The sequence below is a fragment of the Ruditapes philippinarum genome, unplaced genomic scaffold (assembly GCF_026571515.1).
Source record: "Ruditapes philippinarum isolate M1 unplaced genomic scaffold, ASM2657151v2 ctg318_1_1_1_1, whole genome shotgun sequence".
NCBI classification, from domain to species: Eukaryota; Metazoa; Mollusca; class Bivalvia; order Venerida; family Veneridae; genus Ruditapes; species Ruditapes philippinarum.
In genome coordinates, this window is record NW_026861802.1 from 441225 (window position 1) to 463183 (window position 21959).

Consider the following 21959-nt stretch of genomic DNA (forward strand, 5'->3'; position numbering starts at 1 on the left):
GAACACATGGGGCAAATGCTGGAAGCGCTATGGGTGCTTTCTGTAAGGTGAAGAATAAAGAGATCTAAGAGTCTGTAACAAATAATTCAAACAATTTACATGCAAATTAAGCTTGGAGTATTTCCGATGAAATTTGTATACAGTAGATATTAAAATCACATCCATCAACGCCCTTACACAGCCTTTGGTTGGTTTATACAGAACTTATTTTAGTTTGTGTAGGAAGCTATAAGCCGATAGATACACTTTTGAATTTGTTCCTGGAACTAACCAGTACTGAGCAATGAGTGTAAAGTTTCTTGCTCAAGGAAACAACGACTTACCCCTGACAGGGTTTGAACCCATGCGGCTAGCGATCATTAGATTACTAGTCCTACGCATTAACCACTCAGCCATGCCGCTACATTTGGTTGGTTCTATTTAGCTACAACAACACAAAGATATCATAATACCTTTTGTAAGTTTTTAATGTAGTACATGACCTTTGAAAGACAAATTATGATAATTCAAATGAAGCACAATAAATAATCAATGTGACAAAATCTAACTAAAATCTATACAAACCAGGAATTACAACATCTGGATTTAAATCATAAAAACAAAACATCTTATATCTAACAAATAAGCCAACAAAACTGAAATTTTAACAACTGTCCATTTAGCAAAACTAGAACAAAACAATAACTAAAGAAATTAAACAACATTTTGTTATGTTTCACTCTTTATAAAAATTCCTGTTCATTTTCATATTTACATATCTATTTCAAAATTCAGTGGAAACTCAAAATATCTAGACCCAAAAATTGTTCACAGAAAATAAGATTGGATAAATCTAAAAATGCATGTAAGCCTGAGTCGCCAATTGTTTTACCAGCATTTTGGATTTATCATTGAAGTATCAGAATATAAGCTTTTAACAAAAGTATACCTAAAAATGTTCAATGTAAAAGTGTACATGATACAGTTACTTTATGTCATATACCAAAATCTATTAGCACATTTTTAAGCACTTAATTAAAGTGATCATGCAACTTAACAAGAGCTGTCAATAGGACAGCCTCCTCAACTTTTCAAGTAAAACAAGAGTTTAAACAATATAGTACAAACAAGGCCATAATTCTATCAAAATCCATGTTAAAGTTAAAGGCCTTGGACAGTGACCTCCTATTATGCCCTCAAATAAGTTTGTAGGCCTGAAGATACTAACATGCATGCAAAAACTTATCCAAAGTGTGATGCAGATGACAGCATGAGTACAGTAGCTCTTCTTATTCTTCCAATAGTCAAGCTTAAATTGTTTTGTGCCGGTCTGTTTTTTTCTTTATCGTTGCAAGCATATAATACCATTATAAAAGTTACTACAATTTTTAACTTTGTAGTAGACTGAAAGTTAGTATCATAATAAAATTTTGATCTAAATGTTTAAAACAAAAAAGTGGTGAAAAAGAGATCAAAAATAGTTAAAGTTAAACAAAATCTGATACTTGGAATCATTACCACTAAATCAAACTCATTTTATAAACTGACAAAACATTGATAAAATCTGACTATCCTATATGATCAATAAAAATCTGACAAAATTAAATACTTATTGCTCATAAATGAAAGTTTTGTTTTTATAATGAAAAAAAAAGGAAAAGTTAAATTTAATAGTGGTAATGCCTTATAACGAGTGTACACCCACTTTTAATAGTGGTAATACCTTATAACAAGTGTACACCCACTTTAAAAACAATCAATGCAAACATACAATTAGAAACATTCCTGTTATAAAAAATATGTGAAGTGTTAAAAATATGTAAATAATAATTTCTAAAATGACTTTACTCTGCCCAGGATGATATTTTCATAGCCAAAATATTAATGTTTATATGTTCTTGGTAATTCCCATATATCAATTTATCACTTGTTTTTTCAGCATTAGGAAGTTGTAACAACATAAAAATAGCCAACAATGATCCATATTTCTACAATTGAAGAAAATAAATAGATTACATGTTCATGTAGGATATACATGGGGAAAATATCGCAAATTCATATGAAATGCATACATAATTATCTGTAAATTATGAAATAATGAAACAGGTAATTTAACATAATTATGCTGAAAATTTACCATCTAAACTAGAAAACACCCACACAACTCAACACATTCCAGAGTGAAATTATAAAATGATGTGTGCTTAAATTAACAAACCAACATGATGTTTTAAAAGGGTAAATGGTTAAAGGTACTTCACACATTTAAGGATATACAAGGTAAATAGAAAAAAAAATCAATGAAAAAAAATGTTGTTTTCCATTGTAAATTTCAGATTTTCAAACCCTGAAAATGTTACATCTCATAAAATTTGTGTCAAGTTTTTAACATTTTGTTCCACAATGGTAACTACTATTTAGAAAACACAGTATATTTACAGTATTTACCCTGCAAACTGTTAAGTACAAATGGGAAATAAATGTCACAAAAAAGATTATACACAATTCAAGTTTTATTTTAACACTAACAAAATCTTAAGCATTAAAATATAACAATGTTAAATCCACATATTTTCTAACAGATCTACTAATACTAATTCTTCATTTGAAAAAAGGTCACAAAATAAAACGTTTAAAAATCAAACAGATTTGAATTTACTCACATCTAGTCTTGTTACATTGTCAATACCAGTGGTGTTTCTTCAGTTTATAACAAACAGTATCATGTAAAGTGATATCGAAATAACCTGTTCTTCTTACATTTTGTTCATTCTAAGAATCTGGATTTCAAGATGGGCTTACGTTACATAACATAACCATCATTTAGAATGAAATCAACAACCATAAAAAATAATTTAACATACAAATTCATTCTCAAAAAGAAAGGCCTGGTATCCTTTATGATGCAATGTACTTAAAACTTACTTCTTTTATTTCAGGTTTGGAAAAAAGGAGATTCAAAAACTGTGGATAAAGACCAATCACATCTGTTTTCTTTTCATGTTGTATATAAATATGTTGTATTATTAGATCACAGTTTAAGTTGTAGCTTCATCAAGTTGCATGTTTTTTGGTATATTCACGTGCGTTGTGATCATATTTCTTTTTATCTTGCTTAAATATTTTGGCAATGTCTGGCATCAGAGGGTCATCTGGATTTGGCTCTGACAATAATGCAAGTATTGACAAAAGTACTGAAATATAGATTGTAAAGATTATATACATGTAGTTGGATAAGTAAACTGTCTTAACATTGTGCATTATTTTCTTGCTATAAGTTCATAGCGCATAAAGTAACATTAACTTTGATCCATCCAAAGTTTGGACTGACCGCTATGCTAGAATTATCCATTGTCAATTTGTAATGTATATTTGTATTATTATGTTGGATTTAAAGTTTCACTAACACTGTCAAAGTCTTAAAGTGACTTTTCAGTTTCACTGATGGAGGAAGTCCTATATAACCTCTTCATGCATTACACTAGCAGTCACAAGAGTGGAACCACCAACCTTCTGTAAGTTAGCTGGACAGCTTCCTAACAAATCAAAGTCCCTGATAAGATAAAAACTCACAGCTTCAAGGATCAGTGATAAGAAGTATGCCTCCTTAACCAATCACCACAATTAAGTATATAGACATCAAAAATATAAAATTATGTAGTCAGTAGTTCAGAGTGTAATAACAAGCTATAAATATTCAACTTGATAATTACACAGATTTTATTTCATGCTTTCCAGTGTTTTACTGTAATATATCAGATGATTATATTCCGATAAACCACTAGTGAAATTTATAAAATATAATTTTCACTGTAGCCTGACATCTGAATGCAGATGAAAAGAATAGCATAACAAAATGGAATAACAGTTAAAAGTATATGCTGTCATATGTAAAATTTGCTTCTATAGGAAAAGAAAGTGGATGTCATCCTACATCATGTTAAAAATGTAACAAAATTAGAGAAAGTTTAACAGAACTTTATTTCAAAATTGATGATGTGACGTCATGATGTGATGACGTCATACAGGATCAAGCATGACATTACGCGGCAAAATCAGTAAAACATACTTAAATTCACTTAAAAAGTTGAAATAAAAAAAAATTATTTGTTTTACATATAAGACATGTAAGATTGAAATATATTTCACACATGAACATCAGCTGTTATATTTTCACTCGTGAATAATTGCATCTGGTGTCCATTCAGTGAAATATATTTCAATCTTATATGCAAAACAAATAAATATCCTCTATATATAGCTATTTCTTCCAGAAAGATAAACTATTTTCTTGGTAGAACCAGTGACCTTAATCATAGTTTAGCTTGATAGCATCCTTGCATAATAAACTAGCGTCTATAAGAAATGAAATCATAGCATTGAGAGTAGGAGGTTACAGTAAATGTCAGGGACCACTCGGTTACATGCAGACTACATTACATTAATCTGTAAGATAAGAAAACAATAGGATCATAATAGCCCTGAGATAATTTGTTGGAAAAAAGTCATAATAATTCTTCAATGAAGAAGTGAGTGCAGTCTACTCCACTTATAACAAGATCGGTTTTAACGAGGTACCGCTTATAACTTACATTCTACTGTGTCTCGGCCTTTTCCTTCCAGTTTCCTTTCATTTTATATTGCTTATAATGAGATCTGTTTTAGCCAGATATCGGTTACAACGTACATATATTCCCCGTCCCATGGGTATTTTAAAATTTTTTAACAAGGTCACTTCTTTGACACCTCATCTGCATCACTTTGTCACCTTGAGAAAACCAATGGTGACCAAAGAAAAGGTTAATAAAGGGAGAAATTATTGAGCAATTAGCAATCAAATGTGTCAGCCTTGTTTTGTCAGCGCTCTGGGCTAAATTGTCCTTTAGGTGACAAAATGTCATAACAAAACAATTTTATTGAGTGATTAGCACAAAGGAAGCGGCTCCGTTCTTGCAGTGTTATTCGGTGTTCATGAGAAATACACTGTGTGAATTTTGAAAACGAAATCCAAAATGTACATATTAATATAGCACGCGCATTTGGATGTAGTATGTGTTTTCATATGTTTTGTTTAAATTCTATGATAGCTAGATATATTAACATACATGTATATTTAAATAAAACAAAAACTTGTGAGTGAAGAGAGTTACCTGCCATTATATACTCTTCAAAAAGGATGCCCGCAAAAGCGAAAGTAGAAATAAATGTCAGATTTCTCAATTTGTTCTGTCCCGGTTATAACGAGCCCTGGTTATGACGAGGAATTGTGCGAAGTCCGGACGATCTTGTTTTATCCCGAGTTCACTGTATATTTATTGCATTATGTATGCCATTTTTAACCATTTTATGCAATGGACAACAAATATATGTAGGTTGTAACCAATATCTTGCTAAAACCGATCTTGTTATAAAAATTAATTGAAAGGAAAATAGAAAGAAAAAGGCCAGGACACAGTAGAATGTACCGGTACTTTATTAGCAGTACCTAGTTAAAAGTGATCCTGTTAAAAGTAGAGTGGACTGTACTCAATTATCTCCGCTCTTGGCAATGTAGAGAGGATTTTGTGAGACATGTTTACTTATATGATAATGTCTATGCCATGAATACCAGAGACATAGATATCTATGTCTCTGTGTATACTAAGTAAACCCCACGACAAAGCCATTTGCGATTAAAAAAGTATTTATGCCCATTTTGTATAAGTCCACTAGGTAATGTTTTATGCCAAATATCTAAGCTCTGGGCATTGTACTATCATGCAAAAAGAATTAAATGTGTTAAATGCAGTAAACCCCAGGGTGGCACTAGTTTTGATCCCAGAAGCTTGATTTACATTTGTAAAGGACCACAAGGTGATGCTACATGTCATCCCTTTGACTAACTTGTTCATTACAACTAGAACCAATCAATAATTATAAGTTTTGTAAAGGGTCAGCCAAAGATCATTTATTTGGAGTTTGGTTAAAATCTACCACATGGTTTAGTAAATGTTGTTTTAAGAATTTGTGGATAAGGACACAGGACATTTATTCATACAAAAAGACATCATGTGCTCACAAAAGCTCACCTCTGAACATTTTGTGCTCAGGTAAGCTAATACAGGACATTCACATGAGAGAGTATAACAGACCTTTTCCTACAGTGAGGGCTGGTGACCACTGTGAACGGAGTATATCTAGACATATACTGCCATGGCTGTTGATATTAGGGTGATATATCCTTGTTATAAATTGCACCTAAAATAACAAATACATAAAGTTTGGTTATACATATAAATGCAATTGATTTTAAACACAAGAAATTCAGTTATAAATTATTACTGAAATAACAAATACAAGATGTTGAGGTAAAATAACTAACACAAGGTTTGGAAAATATTGCAAGTAAAATAACAAACACAAGAAATTTAGCAATAAATTGTAACTGAAATAACCAAAACCAGACACAGGGATATATATACATGTATGTTATTGCCAGTGGTTTAGTTATAAAGTGCATCTGAAATAACAAACACAATAGATGCTTATATGACTGAATGCAAATTTGTTTAATATATGTCAAAATACAAATTCATTGTTGTAATAACAAGAACATGTTGGAGGACAGTAAGGCTCGACTATTCGAAAAAGTTGTCACAAGTGTGTTTTATTTAGAATAATAATGCTTACCTATGAATACATAGAATTGTCTGAAAAGGTACAAAGGCTTGTACTTAAGATGTTTATCAAGTAAATCACTGCTTTATTATTATGAATGCATAAAATTGTCCCAAAAAAGGCACAAACACTTCAGTAGTTATGGAGATAACAGCTTACAAGCAAAAACTTTACCATGAATTTCTAAGTTGAAAAAGGGGAGAAAAAAATCAGCCTAAATGCAAGATAGAATTATGGATCTTGGTAAGTTATGACCCTAAATGCATATTTGAAGTTTTAAATAAGTTTCTTTGACAGTTATTGAGATATGTAAAACTTGCATGTAAACATTAACCAAGATACTAAGTAGAAAAGGGGAGATAAAACAGCCTACATACATGACACAGATATGAGTGCTGTTCAGTGATCATTATTTATGACCACAAATATACATATGAAGTTTTAAGTTTGTATCTTTAATAGTTTCAGAGATATGCAAAACTTGCATGTAAAACTTAAGCAAGTAAAGGAGATTTTTTTAGTACAAAAGGGAGCATAATTCAGCCAAAATATATGGGCTTGGGATGTCACCTTCAGTTATGACCCTAAGTACATGTGTAAAGTTTTAAGTAAATATCTTTGATAGTTCTTAAGACCTTTAACCTTCAACCAAAATTTCTAAGTTTCAAAGGGGCATAATTCTGCAAATATTACAGACAGAGTTATCCAACTTTGCAAACTGATGTACATTGTTACTATAAAAAAAGTATTGTAAGTTTCAATTGAATATCTCAAGCAATAATTGAGATATTTGACTTTACAAAAAACTTTAACCAACACAGATGCGGACGCCGACGCGATTGCAATAGCTCTCCATATTCTTCGAATAGTCGAGCTAAAAAATAATCTTTCAATATGGGAAGAGACATTTTCATCAAATTTGTCTGAAACAGGTTTCATCACTGACAGATTTATCCTTCTGATTACAAAAGACAATACATTGCCATAATTCAAAGTTTTTATTCAAGTTGTCTCCTTTTATTCACCAGAGGGCTTGGTGCAAAAGGGTTGTAACTCATATTAAATAAAGAAGGAGTTACAATCCGTTCACAACAAGCTGTAATATTTATTGTTACTATTTAAATTTACTGTCTGACTGATTTGCACCTATAACTTTTAACATCAGGGCATGATTTTATCTAATGTTTGTACACGACCACTTGGTGATATGACATGCTTAATACCTAACTTGTTGGCATGGTAGTTTTCTACATGAAGACTTAATGTATTTCTGTATTTCCACTAAGCCTATATAAATTAAACTTAGTGGTGAGCCATTCTTTGCCCTGCACGATTTGCATAACTGCTATAGAAGTCTATAAAACTGTTGCATACCCAAAACATTAGCTCTAGACATAGTAGTTTCATTACATTATATCACAATATATAATTGGATAGCATTCCTTTGTTATGTTGCAGAAATATTTTAAGTAAACTTTGTCTATTGCATAGATTCAGTGGTTAACAGTAATTGATTTCAACAAATAAGCAGCTTTAAACAACATCAACACCTTACCTTTGGAGGTTTAAATGGATAGTCTGTAGGAAAGATCATTGACAAAAAGAAAACACCACCGTGATATGGGCTGCCTTCCTGTAACAAGATGATGAACATACAGAATAAACAACACTGAACAATTCTAACTGAAATCAATGTGATGTTTTGATTTTAACAATTAGCAACTGAATCTCTAGAATAAGGCTCAGTGTATGAAACAAATAAAGACCGGGTTCTACTGCTAACCTAAAAATTTGTGAATTCCTACTTCTCAAAATGTGTTTCAGTATATAAACTTGAAATGTGCTGCGTAAAGACAAAACCAACATAGTGTGTTTGCGACCAGCATGGATCCAGACAAGCCTGCTCATCCACGCAGTCTTATCAGGATCCATGCTGTTCACTTACCAACTCTATAACAAGTAGAGAAACTGATAGCGAACAGCATGGATCCTGATCAGACTGCACAGGCTGGTCTGGATCCATGCTGGTCGCAAACCCATTATGTTGGTTTTGTCGTGACGCGGCTCAAATGACATAATTATATCGACATAATAATTAGCCAATATTGAAACACATATAAATTGTTAAAATCATTTTAGCTTGACATTCATTTAGGTATGCTTGTCAATTCTGTAGGATTTCTATATTTTATATGTGCGGGACTTCATATCAGTAATCAGTAGAACTTACATTTGAAATTAAGTTTTGAACCAATAAAAACAAGATTATTTCAGATGTAAAACTTGCAATGATTTCAGTTGTATGAATAACAAAAAGAGAGGTCACAGAATTTGTATGTTGCAGGCAGTGCTGTCACTTTGAGACACACACGTTTAAATGTTATTTCACTTTATAAGGATATTTAAATTGTAAAAAATGTTCTTTACACAGCATTAATGGTAAAATAAATCAGCATCATTTGTTAAGCAATGCGGCAATGTGACTTATTGGTTAATGCTTCAGACAAGTTATCTAAGTAAGGAATGCTGACTGTGTGGGTTCAAGCCTTGTCAGGGGCAATCCAATGTTTCCATGAGCAATAATTTTTACACTCATTGCCCCTTTGAAATAGTAATTTTTCATGTATATATAATTTTATGACATTTCATTATTAATGTCATTATGTTGTGCATACTTACTGGACCTGTGAGAGAAGCTGACCATCTGAATACTGAAATTTATAAATATCAAATATTCATACACAAACTACATACAGAGTATTATATATACTGTAGATATAAATAATATTCTAGATTCTTTACTAGAAACTAAAGTGCTTAAAGTTTATAAAATCTGCTACAAGATATTTATTGTAATTTATTAATACTAATTCACAACAATTAATTTAAAAACATTTCCAACTATTATCTGATGTCTGCTGTAGAATAACATTAATTTCAAAAATCTTCACAGTGATCTAAGTATATGTTAGTGTTCATTCGTGCTGTTCTACAGAAATTAGAAACTTCGACAGGGTGATAGCGACAGGAGAATGTTTCTAATTTCTGTAGAACAGCACGGATGAATACTAACATATTTAGTGTCAAACTTTATTTGGCCTCATTATCATTCACTTTATAACGTCACTATGCGGTTTTATGAAGTACTATGAAAAATAGAAGTCGACTATGAACGGAATTCGATATAGTATCGACTTTTGTACTTCTATGAAAATTAACGCACAGAATTATTAAGAAATACAGTGTTTTCATTGGATGACAAATAAAGTTGGGCACTAAAAGGTGTTGGCTGGGTCTATGAAGTTTTAAGTTGATATTTCTAATTCATACTTCTTCAGTTTTGTTCTCAACAAAATTGAAATGTTTAAAATTACAAGGGGCAATAGCTCTAAAATTATCAGAAGGGATTTATGGTTCTTAAATGTTGCACTTCTGCTTAATTTTCCTCTATAAATCTATGAACCTTCAAGCTAATATGTATATGTTAGTGTTCATCCGTGCTGTTTTACAGAAATTAGAAACTTCGACGGGAGCGATAGCGACAGGAGAATGTTTCAAATTTCTGTAGAACAGAACGGATGAATACTAACATATTTAGTGTCAAGCTTTATTTGGCCTCATTATCATTCACTTTATTACGTCACTATGCGGTTTTATGAAGTACTATGAAAAATAGAACTCGACTATGGACAGAATTCGATATACCGTAGTATCGACTTTTGTACTTCTATGAAAATTAACACACAGAATTTTGAAGAAATACAGCGTTTTCATTGGATGACAAATAAAGCTGGGCATTAAATATATTTATAAGAGAGTCATGGTTCTTATGACCACACTATATACACTGTTGACAGACTATTTTTGAATTTTTCTCTTTCAATTTTAATTTAAAATCATAATGAATATACTTACAGTCTTCATTTTCAGGACCTGCAGAGCAGCCTGGTGGAGGGTCATCACATATGTCTCTACTTTCCTATAATATAAAAGCCTAACTATAAACAACTTCCAGTTACTTTTAAAGGCAACTGAGAAATAATTGCATGTGTATCTACAGAAGACTTAATTTAAACATTTCTTTTTAAGCTTTAAACAAGCCTTTCAACTTTGACTTATCATTTTCAAGACTGTTTCCTGGGTGATCTAACCATTGATGATTCTGTGTAATGAAACCAAATGGTTTGTTTATACAACATATTATCACCTATCAGTTGCAACTCTACCTTAAATGACCACATCCTATTAGAAAGGTAACAACAAAATTTTTTTAATGTGGTTTGAAATGGGTTCATGGAAATACCAAAAAGATACTACAAATTAACCAAAAATATATCGAAATATAGGTATATTACATAATTTCAAGGGAATAAATTAATCATTTGATAATTAACAGTTATAAGATAGTCAACAGAGGTGATATAATTATAAAGCAAAAATTTACATTGTAACTTTTATTTTGTTACATAAGAAAACATGTTTGCTGCCAGGTAGCTCAGATACTTGTCTGCAGAATGGTGTTTAGAGGGTCTAGTGTTCAAGTCCCAATCAGGCTGCATATTTTTCTCACCATGTGAGATTTGGCGCCCAAAGGGGACGTACATCATGGTATATAGCTCTGAGTCAATTCACAGTCAGGTACCCATGAGATATTTGAGGATACATTTCAGTATAGCTAGAGAGTATAGTGGAACCCCATTGTATCGTGCTATTCATTGTATCGATCTATTTACAAATTTTTAGATTTTTTGCAAAATTCGCAACCTACTGATTGTTAACATTTATAACAGTGTCACGAAAATCTTTCGCATTGTTTTTGTGCAGTAAAAATGATCAAAAACATGTTTCCAGTACCATAAGACATTGTAGATAATTAAATAGACATATAAAATAATGTGTTCTTATTAAAAGTACATTTACTGTCGGTTAAAAGTTCCTAAATTTATGCTGACATTTTAAAACAGACATCTTTGTTTCTAATTGACAGAAAAATCTAACATAAAGGTGGTTCAGGCTTCCCAAACTTTGACTAACTGAGCAATTCTCACTATGCACAGGGTTCTCGGGGACGCTTATTTCGGCGTCCCGGTACGCATGTTTATTACAGCTGGACGCATATATTTCGGATAATGCATCGATATAATAGCATGTCCTAATTCTTCAACCTGTTTGACATGTCTGTAAATATCGGTATATTCCAAAGCTAAATACTATATATATCAGTGATATGTTTGCCATGTAAATATAATGGCAAAAGGATCAAAATAAACGATACAAAATAAAGATTCAGGGAAATTTAAATTTTTTAACTGCAGTTGTGATTTATGGGTAAATAGATCGATACAACGGGGTTCCAGGCTACGTTATGTATAAAATACATATTATAAGGGAGAAAATGTGTATGTGGCTCACTGAGTTAGTCCAACTTATTGTACTACGCCACAAGATATTGTGCTATTTTTGTGTCTGGGCAATATCTCGCCTCTAAAAGCCAGATTCTGACCCATAATGAAAATATCTCACAGGGCTTCTGTTAATGGAAGTTTGGGAGTCATTTACTTACAAGTGACTTCCAAAATTTTATACTTTTCCTTCTTTAACTATATAATGTGACTTCCAATATTTAAGAGATTTTGCAGTCTCTCACAGACTTCCAAATTTTTAAACTTAATGGAAGCCCTGATCTCATCATGAAGCTTGGGCTTATCAATATATTTTGATTAGTGGCTGAGTTAGCTCAGTTTGTGGGGGTGCAGAACTGAGGGTCAGGGGGTCAAGTCCAGTCAGACTGCATTTTTTTTCATCCTATGGCACAAAGTTCATATTTTCATGTGTATTAAACAGAATTTGTATAGGTATATTTAAATATCTTTTTGGTAATTCCATACACTTCCTTCGAACCCCTGTCCACTTTAAAATAATATAAATTCTTCATGTTATGAAAGCACATGTTAATAAATAAATTTTACTTGTAACCTTTTTTTACTCAGTGATGAACAAGACACAGCTCACGATGTCAGCTGTTATTGATGTAACTGCACTTTAAACGATAAATAAAATTCATTTACTTAATTACAGCTTAAAGAAGAAAAATAATCCATATAAACTGATGAAGAACAGGAATAAAAAAAGTTGTTAATTTGCACCAGTTAAACCATCAAAATACGTGAAACGACAGACATGGACGCTTAAATAGAACCACAATTTTGTAGAAAGTATCATTCACATACCTTAAGAAGTCTTTTCTGTGCCATTTTCCTCTCAGTCTTTTAACTATTTAGAATTATAAAATGACTATTTGTTTCGTCGTTCACTTGACAGCTGTAATGTATTTATTGTGTATTGAACCGCATGACTGCTAAATTAACGGGTGTATATGCGTAGTAATAAAATAAACGAAAAATAGAAATAAGAACACACATCATTATAAAATTCACCGATTATCAATATTTTGAATGACTTAAAAAGTGTATCTTAATCCAGTACTTAGTGGGTTTGCAATAAATGTCTTTTAAATGTTATTTGGTCTGCCAGGAACTATTTTTATAATGCGCAATCACTTCCGTTTTGATATCAAGGGAAGTAACTTCACTATATTTTATTAAACCGAAAGTACACAGCCTGGCAATAAGAATGAGGTCATAAGGATACGTATGCTTTACTGCTTCCACGTCTCCGGCGATTTAATGAGTTTGATTCTATATATGTTAAAATAGGGATACCAAAACAAGTAAGTCAAATAAATAGAAATCTTAAACTAAATAGAAATTGATAAAGATATTTTGATGTGCAGTCAGCATAGTTACAATAATTTTGTAGTCACTCAAAGATAAGTACTAGTTAGATGGAAGTACTATTCTATCTATATATTGATATAGAGATCAAGTAATAAAGTAGGAATATTTATTAAGATCAGGCATAAAAATACATATAAATCAATTAGAAAGTCGTGCGAATGAAAAGGACATTAAATTAGGCAGATTTGTTTATTCACCACCTGGGACATACGATAACGTATGTCCCAGTCACCACTCAGCAATTATTATCAGACCCCTTTTCCCAAAGTATGTCAAAAATCACGCATATTTTCCCCCCAAAAAGGCTTAGGCCCCTTCCCCAAAAATGGTGATTTGGCCCTGTACTGTATGAATAAGACTGCCGTAAGTTATAATATTTTACTTATGAGCAAATAGGCTTGCCAATCTAAGACTACTGTAAAAAGCCTACATAATATACGTCTAATGAGCAAATAGGCTTGCCAATCTAATACTACTGTAAAAAGCCTGCATAATATACGTCTAATAATATTTTGGACTCACTAACGTAAAATACCCCCCCCCCCCTTATAAGTAATCAAGGAAGCACCCGTTTAAGTTTAACCTACATTTTTATATACTTATTTATAAGAGCGTCTTTTGCGTTGGTATGTTATTTATAAAGGAAAGACATTTACGGTATAAGTCAAATTAATGAGCCAAATTTTCACAAGTCAGTGATTTTTCGCTATCTTCTACAACTGAATAAATAGATGTGAATAAAGGCTGCACATTAAAGGTATTTTCCGCTAAAATGACCTATATATACATGTATTTTCCACTGAAAGGCCCGGTGCACATTTTTCTAAACAGCAGCTGCAGCTGAGTTATATAAGCTTGTTAATTGACTTAAAGTCAGAAAGCTGTCAATAATTATATATATAAATTTTAATAGCCTCCGAGCACTATGTACCATATACATGTTAAATTGCATTGAAATTGAAAATATCAAATGTGAAAGTCTAAGCCAAATTTTCAATAAGAAATGCATGAATGCATATATATTTTAATGATTACATATAATGCGATTAAACATTTGCAGTACATATCAGATTATAGATCTAACATATTCTTGGATGTTTAAAAACATTGTTTTAGAAGAGTAATTATATACACGTGTGTTGTTACATCCTTATATACAACATACATGATCTTATATAAACACTTACTTTTTATGGTCTATGCAAATCGATCAATGAAACATGTTAATTAAAGGCACATTAAGCCTCCAATATATTATCATTTTTATTTATCAAAAACTTCTCTTTTTTTTGTATTTTGTAACAGTTTCCAAAAAGTTATACTCACTGGCCATAAAGATAAACTATATTTTCTCCTTTTGCTCTTTGGCAAATGGTATAATTACATTGATTAAATATTTTGTATGGAAGTCAAAATACCACTTTGTTTACATATTGCTACTTTCATGAGGCATTACTGCACATTCATTGCTACCTTCTTGAGCTAATTAACATCTGATATGTTCTGTATCCATTATTAAAACGTTATAAAACAGATGTTTGACTTATCTAAAAATTAAAAATGATTGATTTCTGAGGCATTGTGTGCCTTTAAGTTTTGACTATTGTACAATTCGATCTGTTCATAATGTATTGATCTGTTTATAAATACGGGTATTAAACATACACTAGTTAATACTGTACATACAAGTTAATATACTATTGGAGTAACTTCCCTTTTTCATGTAAATATTTGATATTTCCAGATGATTCAGTAATGGCATTAAAGTTTCTGTCAAAGGTATGTTAGTATTTTCATTTGTTTTCATTTGAAACATAAATAATAAAGACATGTGATTAAAAAAGCTAATGTGCATGTCTTTGTTTATGAATAAGTACTGTACACAACAATTTACACATAGTTTCACTTCACGACATTTGTTGGTAGATAAACATATATAACGCTCCAGTCATTATTGTCTATAGTGCTGTATTTACCTTTTAAAAAATAATTATCATGTTCAAAAGTTTATATATAATAATACCAGTCAAAAACTACCGTTCTATGTTTGCCTGGCATAAATCTTAGTTATAAGTAGATATCAACCAAAACTCAATTTGCTTCATATAGTGCAATTTTTATTCATCTTCGGTAAATAAACCTTATATACATGTATATGTTATCGATTTTATATGATTGATAATTATTATGAAGTTACGCTGTCCTATCATGTAAAGCAGTTAAAATATAGATATAATCACGGTGACAGAGTAGGATACACGTATCCCGGTTATATAAATCTCTGATGATTATTATTTGAGCCGCGTCATGACAAAACCAACATAATGGGTTTGCGACCAGCATGGATCCAGACCAGCCTGCGCATCCGCGCAGTCTGATCAGGATCCATGCTGTTCGCTTACAGACCCTATAACAAGTAAAGAAACTGCTAGCGAACAGCATGGATCCTAATCAGACTGCGCGGATGCGCAGGCTGGTCTGGATCCATGCTGGTCGCAAACCCACTATGTTGGTTTTGTCATGACACGGCTCAATTTATGTTTTGATTTTAATAGCAACTGCAGCGTGTGTTTGAAGAATTACCCCAGCAGCCTGGCTTCTCTGCAGGTCCTTTAGAAGATGATTGTATGTATACTTTAATTCGTGAAATTCTGTTCAATAGTACTGACCAATTATATGTAGTTAACAACAGTCATATTTTGTTTTTGATGTTAGACTATTATTTCACGTTTTATTTGAAAAGTTTATACTAGGAATGAATGTTAATGACACTGAAGTGTTATTCAAATATTAATCAAATACTTTATGCCTATACACTTGCTGATATAGTTTTGTTTGTTTAGTGATCAAGCGATAAGTTTGTTTAATACATACTGAGGCATGCTCAAGTTGAATTGATTTTTATTTCATTTCAGTGTTGCACTGGACAGCTTCAATTGTTGGCCCCGTAAGATGTTTATTTTTATTTGGAGAATATCAATGTGTTATGTATGTATAGAACTATTAACACCTCAGTGATAAGTGTTTTAAAAATCACGATAATCGTTATCACAAATGTGTCCTATATTCGTATATATAATACTTTAAACATTGTTTTTTGATATACATGTAATGCTTTCTTTCTCTGACACATAAAATGTTTACCTGCTATTTCCAACTGCAACGGAATGGAAATAATTGTTCCAAATATGAACAATGAGAATTGCAGTGAGGTGATGGCTTGGTGGTTAAGGTGTCTGCATCTAAGGTCATAGATCGTGGGTTCGGGCCCAACTGACATCACGGCCACGTTTCTTTATTTGACACTAGGACTGGTTGATTACAGGAACTGAATCCTTTAGTTGGTGAAATAGTTCACAAGCTTTTATAACAATCAACATATTAAATTAAGCATTTTAAACCTAACTGAAGTGAAAGAATATACAATTAAACATTATTATTGTTATTCAGATGATACAATGAATGTTATATTTGAGAAGATGAACAATTAAATTTTCACTGTATTTGCATGTAATTTCTGAATTAGAAACAACTTCACATTGCAGGCAGATACACCATATGAAGGTGGGCAGTTTGACTTACGAATGGATTTTCCAACAGATTATCCACTAAAACCACCAAAGGTAAATAGCGGGGAAGTAATTTTTTAAGATTGTTAATGAGATTGATATACATTTACTTCCCTTTATTTACAAAACTTACTTTAATGGCTTTATGCTTTGGTGTTTTTTTAAGTCACCCCGACAGTGTCATGCTGATATGGCGACGTTTCAGCTTTACTGGTAGATGAAGGCCTCTGTGCATTATTCCATGCACGAGCAGGTACCGGGATCGAAAGTGAGCTTGCTTTAAGCTTCCTCACTTGAAAGAATTTAAAGCTTCTGATTGGTTCAAACGCACAGGGTGAGGTAAAAGTGGCTTCAAGTTAACGACCTTTACCACTCGGCCACGAATGCTCCCTCGATCGGGTAATAAAACGTGACAGTGCTCATGGTTCGAACTTGCGCACTGATGATTCTATTGTTAATATACCCTGGCACCGCCGGTTACGTCATGCTGTGCTATTTTACATTACTCTACTAAAGACATTTTGTATTGATGGGGTAAAGTAAATGATGTGGCAGTTTGAAAATATTTTGGTTACAATCACCTTGCAGATATCATAAGATACATACTATTTAGGACAAGGAACTTTAAAACTAGTAACAGCAGGCAGCAAAAGTCGCATGCGCGCGTATATCGATGTGGTTATTAGTTTTTTAATATATAACTCTGGTTAATAAAAATTTTGCCATTTTAAGTGATAAAATTTAGACAAAGAAAGCGTTCTCAATTGTAGAAGTATATCTTAATTGTATATTCATAGTATGTAGGTGTTGTACTATAGCAGAGATATGGGCATTAGTTAGTTGTTTTCGTTTTCTTAATCGTGAACACCTTTATTAAACTACCTACTATTTTATTTTCAGATTTGGTTTTTAACAAAAGTTTATCATCCAAATGTTGATGCTAAAGGAAAGATATGTATAGATTTTTTACTAGATGAATGGAAACCGTCCTTCTCAATTTCATATAGTAAGATGTAATTAAATGTATACACCAATACCTGCAAATAACTTGAAATCTATAATCTATGCACAATTTAATGTTTTCATTTGCTTTTAGAATCTGTTATTTTGCTTTACTATTGTTCACACTGTATTTTGAATAGCATGCTGATGTATTGAACAAGATTAGATAATGTATGCGAGTATATGTAAGTTTTAATTTTCAGTACACCAAGTGTACATCTTTCTTTGAAGAATAAATGAAGCTATATGACATGGAAGTGTACATAATTTTTTAATGAAATAAGTTAAACTAAACAACATTTATATTCCTTTTCAATGTTTAATATCTGAAACTTCCTCTAATCAAATTCCAATCATACCTTACAAAAACGTAGTTACAACAAATATTTTGTTATGACTGACATTATGACACCACTTTAGATAGTAAATTTCAACGGTACTTTATTTTTTTCAGTTTTGCTGGCTATATGCTCACTATTGATGCATCCTAATGCAGAAAATCCCATTGTACAGGAAATCGCCGACTTGTATTTAAAAGACAGAGATAAATTTAATGAGAATGCGAGGGAAATGACTCTAAAACACGCGAAACCGGATATTTGACCACATTGTGATATTGTCACCAGTAATGACCTCGTATCTTCTTGATTTCAATGTTAGTGATATATATCCGACAACAACCATTTAAACCTCTCTATTGTTTAGTTTATTATATATTGTAATTTTATTTAACTTAAATGATGTTATATATAAAAAATGCACAAGGTATAAGTACATTTTGCCAAAGTCTGCTTTCTTGTTAAGTTGGTATGGTTTACGTTATCTAAAATATATAAGGTTATGAATAGACGTTCCAGGAAACAACAGCTATATCTTCATGTAAAGAAGAAGACAAAAAAATGTGAGCCTTTAAAAACCCTAAATTAGTTGTCTTGATACTGAAACAAGGAACTTCTTTTTGATTTGTGTAATGCGAATTTTATACTGAATGTAATTATAAAGAGAATTTACGACATTGTAATTACATTCCACAATGATGCATGTACATGTTGTTTTTCTTTCATTTCACTTACTATTTGTCTATGTAAATTATATATTGTAACCAAATTTGACCATATTGTTGAATATTTGGATTTAGGTTGTGAACATTTCGAAACATTTAGCCCACTTATGCACAAAGTGGTTAGAGGTGAGATTGTGTGATGTCCTGTTATCCGCCGTATGTCGTCCATCACCCGCCGTTCTTTATAATTTTATGAAGAACACCGTCCAAAAACATTCCTGTATTTGTACTTCACTTGAAAATGACCCACCTTGTCATAAGAGTGGTATTTTTAGAGTTATGATAGGTACTTTTACCGGAGACATGAACGTCGGCGTCACTATTTAAATTTGGTTATTTACATACTCACTTTTATGGCACTTTTATAGGGAAATAATACTTAAGTAGTATCATTTTTGAAACTAAAAGACCTATTATTCAGACTTTGATACATAAGTTACTTTTCTTGAATACCGTTTTCTCACGAGAGTGGTTGTTTTCGTGAGTTTGCACATTAAGTTGTAACAATACACATAAATAGAATAAATCTCTGACTGTTTTAAGATGCTATTTTGAGTGATAAAAACTCCTGCATTCTGTAAGTTACACATGTGATCTGCGTATATGTTTTACATTTTATAAAACATAACAATTTTATCGCACGTATATTGTGTATTATTAAGAAAACTTCACGTCTTTGAATTGTGTTTTCTTTTCTTTTATAAAAGTAATTGTGTGCGTGAGTAAACTTGTGAAATAGTTATGTTTTTTACATCATTTCATTGACGACATATATGTTATTACTTTTTCATTTAATGAACTGCTATAAAATAAGTGAAATATGAAAGCAATTGCCTAGACTGTGGCAATATAAACTAATGTAACAAGGTTTAATTTTTGGGGGTCAAAATTCGAATATCTTGATCTATAGTAAAAAGAATTTTAGTGTAATATTTAGTTATTTACACACTCACTTTTATGGCATGCTAAATTGCATTTTGCATGATAAATAACAAACTTGTATTTGGTTAGCCTGATTAAATCTGCTTTCCACTCACTGATACACTAAATTACTTAACATGAAACCGCGTTATGTTTTATATCAAATATTTGTTTTGTAAATTATTTCTAAGTTGGGTCTTCTTATAATATTTCTATAGTTGCATTCGTATTATTTTAATTGTATTATCAAATATTATTAAATATATGAGAGATTGTAAACATAACTAACTGCGAACTTTGTTCTCTGTTTTTAAGAAGGAATTGTGAAACAGTTTTTCTGTTTGCACTTAAATTTTCTTAATATTTTCTAAAGCATTTATTTTGCAAACTTTATTTACATTTAGTGAAAATAAACATTTAAAGTAACAATGCATATTTGATTTCTAGCTAGAATATTTTGCGGGGAAACAATACTTCATGTTTTAAGGTCCGTTATGTCACAGAAATGGTTTTATCGTTATTACAATTGTCCACTTTAACTGTATCTAAAAGGTACTCATGCATTGACCAATTACCTAAACCGTCGTTTGTTGCTTTTGCCTTTAAGCTCAGCAGAACCGAAAGGTCAGGGTGTGCTATTGGTATCAAAGGGGGATGCTCTGGCGTCCGTCGTCCATCTTCATGCGTCAATATTCATCTTCTATGAACCTGCCGGGAAAATGTACTTCAAATTTGGTCTGTAGCATCCTTATGACAGTCACGGTTAAATTTGCTCATATCATTTCAATTGACCCCTTTTAGGGGTCAACAGAGTTAAAAAAGACATGAGAACATTTATTTCTACTGAAGTAATTGATAGGTGATCACCAAACTTTGTAACAATCTTAGATATGTTATCAAATTTGTTCACATTAAAGTGATTGACACTTCTAGGGGCAGCTTAAGCTAAAAATAGACTTTATCTTTAAACGTTTTCTTTTACTGACTTAAATGATGGATATATGATCACCAAACTTTGCCTGTAGCATTCTTAGAAGGTTTATATTAAGTTTGCTCAAATTAATTTGATTGGCTTCATTAACGGACCGCTAGAGCTGAAAGTTACAAAAGCTGGAAACATGTTTCTTCTACGGAACTGATACAGGTTATCACCAAAGTTTGTTTGTAGCTTTCTTAGATGTTTTTGTGTTTCAAGTTTGCTCAAATTAATGTGCTTGTCCATTTTTATGGGCATCGATAGCTAAAAATAGAAGAAAAAAAAACCCATTTAAATAGCTGTTTTAAATAAATTATTTGAAATACACTTCTTTCTTTTACTTACTATGTTTTACTTTTTAAGTTACATGCTTCAAATACTTAACGTGAAACACAACTGCCACTTCATGTATATTTCTTTTCAATACAAGCCGACAAAATATTATAGAGGCTACGGTGGACACCATGTTAAAATCGTTTACTTCCCCCTCACCCCTGTAGGTTTGTATACGTCTATTGTCTGTTTTAGATTCTAGCCACCTAACAAGCATACTGAATGTAAGTGATCCTACTATTTTGCCCACTCTATTTTAACATATTATTATGCCTCAAAATAGATAAGGTGAGGGTGACTCTACCCTACCTAGAAGAATCTTTTGTGATGATTTTCTTGATAAATGTTGGCGGGGTCATTGAATAGCAGCCATATCATATTTTTCCGTACGATTCGTTAGCATTTTATAGTCCTTATCACATTTTCATCTCGAACAAGAAAAGACAAACTTAATAAATCTTAATGAAGAAAATGGCATTAAAACACTTAAAATGGTGTATGAATAATTAAAAAAAAAATAGGTTAAGAAAAAAGTAAATAAATAAAATAAAGCCTACATACTCTACCTATTTTAAATGGACATGTTACCCTAACCACAATATATGTTTTAGCCTTAATGAAGCATGACAGTAATGAAACCATTAAATTGTCTGAAATCTACA

General features: G+C 31.6%; 2 protein-coding genes across 3 annotated transcripts; one reads left to right on the forward strand and one right to left on the reverse strand.

Annotated features, from left to right (window-relative positions):
- Positions 1 to 449: 449 nt before the first annotated feature.
- Positions 450 to 13024, reverse strand: LOC132716876 (ubiquitin-conjugating enzyme E2-17 kDa-like). Of its 2 annotated transcripts, XR_009623881.1 has the most exons (7): positions 12867 to 13024; positions 10552 to 10615; positions 9316 to 9347; positions 8192 to 8269; positions 6111 to 6216; positions 1703 to 3173; positions 450 to 1662 (listed from the first exon to the last, which is right to left on the reverse strand). XR_009623881.1 is itself a non-coding variant. In XM_060700210.1 (6 exons), the coding sequence occupies exons 1-6, from the start codon at positions 12888 to 12890 to the stop codon at positions 3034 to 3036; spliced, it is 444 nt and encodes a 147-aa protein (XP_060556193.1). In that variant the 5' UTR covers positions 12891 to 13024; the 3' UTR covers positions 450 to 3033. The 2 variants fall into 2 exon arrangements, 1 of the variants encoding a protein (XP_060556193.1); XM_060700210.1 differs by having other exon boundaries at positions 450 to 3173.
- Positions 13025 to 13209: 185 nt separating this feature from the next.
- Positions 13210 to 21218, forward strand: LOC132716874 (ubiquitin-conjugating enzyme E2-17 kDa-like). The gene is made up of 7 exons (XM_060700209.1): positions 13210 to 13366; positions 15178 to 15212; positions 15989 to 16058; positions 16349 to 16380; positions 16979 to 17056; positions 17903 to 18008; positions 18459 to 21218. The coding sequence occupies exons 2-7, from the start codon at positions 15189 to 15191 to the stop codon at positions 18605 to 18607; spliced, it is 459 nt and encodes a 152-aa protein (XP_060556192.1). The 5' UTR covers positions 13210 to 13366; positions 15178 to 15188; the 3' UTR covers positions 18608 to 21218.
- Positions 21219 to 21959: the final 741 nt, after the last annotated feature.